The following is a 6,297-nucleotide window of genomic DNA, read 5'->3' on the forward strand; positions in this document are numbered from 1 at the left end:
ATTGCTGGATCCTCCGGTAGTACTATGTCCAATTTTCTGAGGAACCGCCAGACTGATTTCCAGAGTGGTTGTACAAGCTTGCAATCCCACCAACAATTCATTCTTAAGTCCTCAAGTTTGAACATAATTAACACCAACAGTTCTCTGTGTGAGCATAAGCAACCCTAGAGCTGAGTCGCCCCTGTAGAGCTACCCAATGCAAGGGGTAAAGAAGCAAGCGTGATTGTTTATCCTATAGAGTCTAAAAAGGTGCTTTCTCAGGAGTGTACTGTGTCATGTTTATCTGCCAGTTCTGAAGACCCTCTGTCTTTAGGAATGTCACTTTCCATAGCTTTGTTGACATCAAAAAGTGACAAATTTCAGAGAATTGATTAGGGTTCTCAAAAGGGCTTAAATTGGAAGCATAAACACCTATCACCACAACCCAAAACTTAGAAACATGTGCAAAACAATAATGTAATAGCTATGAATAGTAGTTTAAAGATAAATGAGAAGTGTAAAATCGAAGAGGAAAAAAACAGAGTGAAAAGAGTGACAATCATTTTGAAAGGGGACATGGGAAAGAAAAGGGACAGAGAGGTTTCTGCTACAGATAATGTAAGTTTAAACTAGGAAATAGACAAAGAAAACCTAGAGCTATATTGATGGGTAAACGTGTTTTTATTAAATATTAAGAGTTGATGTGTTGGTTTTTCCTGTAGTAACAGCAATGAAAAAGTAAGTGGGGGAGGCTGATAATGTAGAGTTAATTTGTGCATTCAGAAGAAAGCTTATTTTTAAAATTTTCTATATTTTTGAGTTTTACTCGACTACAAAAAACCTATTATCATGCCTATTATCACTTCCTCCCTCTCATACATTTAATATCCATGTAATACAGCCACCTTCCCAAATTCCCTCATATTTCTCTCTTTATAACCTACCTACCCTAGTTAGTGATATCCACATGAACATTTATGTGGTTCTGTCTTCTGAAATATGGTATCCCTATGGTCACTTTTAGTACTAGAGAATATTACTATATTCTTTAATACTAAAGGTTCTGGATCTCCAGAAGCCACGTTAGCACTAATTGCTCAGTAGAGATTGAGTCCTGGAGGTGAATTTGTCATCTAGATCAGGATTTTGACTACCATGATCCTGCAGATAGATAATCACTGCTTCTTGAGTTCAAGTTTGCAATAGCCACATTGTGTCCAGAGGACAGCATTTCACAACTCTCCTATTTTCTGAGTCTTACATTTAATCTGCACCTATTCCATGACAGTTTCTGAGACTAGAGATAGAGATATAAGCTACATGTTCCATATTAATTTAAGCACTCATGTCTGAGTGTGTCATCATTCTAACTAGTCATGTATTTCTCCATTGACTTCTGATTAATTGAAAAACAACCTTCAATAACCAAAGTAGAGAAGAAATAGAGAAACCAAATAACTGCACATTTGTATGATTATATAATTTTTCAATTACCAGAGAGTATAGATGTATTATAAAATGTTGTCAAACCATAGAATGATTGATTTATCCAGCTTTAGTCTCTTATTAGCAGTTACTTTGTCCATAGTAACTTGATTCTGTCATGTTCTGTGTCCACAATGTATCTTCTATTCATCAATACAGTCCTACTATCAAGTTTTATTGAGAATCTAAGATCAGTTGCAATAGCCTGTATTATTTTGATGTCTCAATATTCAGATCATTTTATTAGGAATACAGATTATATTAGGAACATCATAGCAGCCTGAGATGCTGTAAGATCCTCAGGAACCTTCCATCAGAAGAAACACAGAAAATCACTTTCCTTATTACCAATGTTCTTTGAGGTAAAATAAAGTCGAAAAGACAGAGTTTGAGTACAGTCCTGTTTTACTGATCATCCAGGGGTTCTATTCTAGTTAAGAGTGTTATTTCGCCTACTCTCAGAATTTCCACAGTTACACCATAATTTTTATTTAGAGTGGAATACTGTGAAGAATTACCATTTCAATGTTTACATGTATTCAGGATTCATACTTTTTAATGTCTTGTTCATGCATTAGCCATTAAACCACCTGGATGCAGCTTCTCTGGTGTTTCTAGGAGACACAGTCTGCCTTAAGGTTTTACCTCTCCCAACAGACATCATGACCAAGGCAGGTCTTATAAGGACAACATTTATTTGGGCCTGGCTTGCAGGTTCCGAGGTTCAGTCTATTATCATCAAGGTAGTAAAATGGCAGCATCCAGGCAGGCATGGTTTGGGAGGATCTGAAAGTTCTACTTCTTCATTTGAAAGCTGCTAGCAGAATACAGGCTTTAAGGAATCTAAGATGAAGGCCTTAAAGCCATACCCACAATGTCCCACTACAACAAGGCCATACCTCATAGTGCCACTGTCTAGGCTGAGCATACAAAACATCACACAATGTTAGAGCAAATCTCCAGTTTCTCTGGCTCTTAAAATATTTCTACCCACTCTGCAATGATTCCTGGGAAATAGGTGCAGAAAGTGAGTTGTAGTTGGATAATTTAGGACTGGTCACCACATAATCTCCTAATATCTGCATTTTGATAATTTATGGATTATTTTTGGAATGACTCCCTCTGTTGCAAAGGGAATTGCATATCAAATATTTAAACCATATGAATTAAACAAACTTTACTTATGTATGAATAGAGTTAATAAGAAGCCACGAATCAGAGAAAGAGCAAGGAGTGTATATGGATTTCAATGAATGGAGGAAAAAGTAGTAGCAAACAGTATGTGGCTATGTTATGATTTTTTAAAAGGTAAGAAAATGAGTATAATTTATCTCAACCTATTTCTTCCACCTATTTCAAGGCCAAAGAGATGACAAAACTTACCAAAATAAGAAAAGAGATAAATATTTCAATAAGAAAAAAGTGCATTGATTGTGCACCACCTCCTTTTGGCAAACTGTCCTTCCTCTAAGAATTGAAAAGCAGAACCTATCCAGGTGGGGAATCTCAGTGAGGCCTGTACAGTTCAGATGCTGTTGAAATTATAGAGGTATTCAATGTAAAGTATCTTAACATACTAATAGTATATTTGGTTGTTAAGTTAAGCAAAATTTTCCATTTATAAGGCTACCAAATTACTGCAATTTTCAATGGAAACCTTAATTCAAATTGCAAGTATTTAACATTTTTCTATACCATTGTATGTGGTATCACTACACTTCCTTGATTCTGAGCAGTAGCAACAATCTATGACTCTAAAGTAGCCACATGATTTCAAGAACACAGCATAACGTGCCATCAGTTTAAAACATCATGGCATATTCTATCTACAATTTGTTATATTATGGCTTTATATTAAATGAATCTACACCATCAAGTTCCATATTGTTGTATCTTTTTATAATCTCACTGTATCTCAGAGAACATTTTATATCTCCGTTTTTTCATTTCATGAAGTCATGAAATGTGGTATAACTGTGAATGTGCCTGTGTGAACACTATTTTATTTATGTTTGTAACGATTGGAAATAAAGAATCACCACATTTGTCATAGTAGTTTTTTTTGTTCTAAACATAGAACTACTTGGCACACAGTACTGTAAATGTAGTATTTCCTCTATACTTCAAAAGGGATATTTTACAGCCCTGCCTTCACTTTCGCTCTGTTAACAGTTGATGGCAGCACAATCACATTTCTGTTTTTTGTTTCTTTGTTTGTTTAGGTTTTTTAAAAAATACTATTAGATATTTTCTTCATTTACATTTCAAATGCTATCCCAAAAGTCCCCTAAAACCCTGCCATGCTCTCCTATGCACCCACTTCCACTTCTCGACCCTGGTGTTCCCCACACCAGGGGATATAAATGTACTGGGGCATATAATGGTTGCTAGACCAAGGGGCCTCTCTTCCCAATGATGGCCATCTAGGCCATCTTATGCTACATATGCAGCTAGAGACACGAGCTCTGGGGTTACTGGTTAGTTCATATTGTTCTTCCATCAATAGGGTTGCAGACCCCTTCAGCTTTTGGATCCTTTCTCTAGCTCCTCCATTGGGGGCCCTGTGTTCTATCCAATAGATGACTGTGGGCAACTACTTCTATATTTGCCAGGCACTGGCATAGCCTCACAAGACAAAGCTATGTCAGGGTTTTGTCAGCAAAATCATGCTGGCATATGCAACAGTGTCTGCTTTTGGTTGCTGATTATGATCAATAACACAAAAAGACCACAAATAGATTGGGAAAGGATTTTTACCAATCCTAAATCTGATAGGGCACAATCACACTTCCATTCAGTCACTAACTCCAGCCCTAGAGGTCTAATTACATGAGATTATAAAACAAGAATTACTCTTTTTACACAACCTCACCAGCATCTGCATCACCTGCATTTTTTTGTTGTTGTTGTTATTTTAGCCATTCTGAGTTGTGTGAGATGGAATCACAGGGTTGTTTTGATTTGTATTTCCCTGATGACTAAGCATGTTGAGCAATTCCTTAGGTGCTTTATAAATATTTGGTATTGCTCAGTTGAGTATTCTTTGTTTAGCTCTGTATCCAGTTTTTTAATAGGGTATTTGATTCTCTGGAGTCTAACTTATTGAGTTCTTTTTATATATTTAATATTAGCCCTGTATCAGATATAGGATTGGTAAAGTTCTTTTCCCAATCTGTTGGTTGCCATATTGTCCTATTGATAGTGTCCTTTGCCTTACAGAAGATTTGCAATTTTATGATGTCCCATATGCCAGTTCTTGATCATAAGGCATAAGCTATTGGTGTTATGTTCAATAAATTTTTTCCTGTGCTCATGTGCTCAAGACTCTTTCCCACTTTGTCTTCTATTAGATTCCATGGATCTGGTTTTATGGATAGCTAATGGGATTGCAGGCTGGTACAACCACTCTGGAAACCATTTTAGTATCCTTAAATGGTGAAATATAAAGCCCATATTCACAAAAATAAAAGATTTTTATTTCTGTAGTAAACAGAATAAGACTAGCAACTAGCTACTACATACAATTAAAGATGAAAATGTGTGTTATTCAGAAAGAAACTAGCCATTTAGTTAGAATAGTTTCCTTAGAAAGGCATACATAATAAGTAACTTAATTTCAACAATTCTTAGGTCAATATCTCTCAATATATCTAAGTTGTTTTTCATGATAGTTGATTAAAAAAGGGAAGAAATCTTTCTTGAATTGAGGAATGTGAAATAATTCCTAAAACTAGAGACATAGTCATGCTTCATTATGGCTATGCTCACTTTAACATTATAGGATGATAAATAAAACTTTACCTAAGGTAAATAATTTTTAAATAAATTGTTATATTCACTTTTCAACACTATAGTTTCTTCCTTCTCCTCCCAGTACCCACTCAATCAAGTCCTTCCCCATTCCCTCAGTCTTTGCTATAAGTAAAATGTTTCATCAAGCTTAGACTTAAGTTTTCAGACTCGGGCTGTCGATCTTTATAAATAAATGTAATTTATTTGAAAAGTGCTCTCAAACTCTCACAAATAATAAATAGAACAGGAATTAAACAGTTTCAGGGCACATGATATACTGAGAATGGTGATTATTCAGAGTAGTTTTAGATGAGTGCATCTTCATGAACCTACAGCCCATATTCTCCCATGTGTTACAAGCCAAGAACTGACTAGAATATATCTTGCTATTTGCATATTTCATTTTCAGTAACCACAAATATCTCACAGTTGTTTTAAAGCAAAGTACTTATGAGAATAGCAGTAATTAGCTAGGGACCGAAATTCAAAGACAAAATGGATTTTCAGGTGCAGATTTTCAGCTTCTTGCTAATCAGTGCCTCAGGTAACAGAGGGCAGGGAATTTGAGATCAGAATCCAGCCAAAATTATTTTCCCTGGGGAATTTGAGTCTAAAATACAGTTTTTTCCTTTTGGTCCATCTGAATGTTGGGTGGTATAAAATTATTTTTGTATCTCTATTTCTACTAACCCCTCTCTCTCTATTTTGCTTTTTTCTAGTCATAATGTCCAAAGGACAAATTGTTCTCACCCAGTCTCCAGCAATCATGTCTGCATCTCCAGGGGAGAAGGTCTCCATAACCTGCAGTGCCAGCTCAAGTGTAAGTTACATGCACTGGTACCAGCAGAAGCCAGGATCCTCCCCCAAACTCTGGATTTATGACACATCCAAACTGGCTTCTGGTGTCCCTGCTCGCTTCAGTGGCAGTGGGTCTGGGACATCTTACTCTCTCACAATCAGCAGCATGGAGGCTGAAGATGCTGCCATTTATTACTGCCAGCAGTGGAGTAGTAACCCACCCACACAGTGATACAGACTAGA

At 36.3% G+C, this 6,297-nt stretch overlaps 1 gene segment (V, D, J or C); it reads left to right on the plus strand.

Moving 5' to 3' along the window:
* The first annotated feature begins 5,716 nt into the window (after positions 1-5,716).
* Positions 5,717-6,286, plus strand: LOC110289074. The segment is given in 2 exon segments: positions 5,717-5,800; positions 5,976-6,286. Coding segments are annotated over 2 exon segments (360 nt in total).
* The last annotated feature ends 11 nt before the right edge of the window (positions 6,287-6,297 follow it).

Source organism: Mus caroli, unplaced genomic scaffold (assembly GCF_900094665.2).
Source record: "Mus caroli unplaced genomic scaffold, CAROLI_EIJ_v1.1 scaffold_23882_1, whole genome shotgun sequence".
NCBI classification, from domain to species: domain Eukaryota; kingdom Metazoa; phylum Chordata; class Mammalia; order Rodentia; family Muridae; genus Mus; species Mus caroli.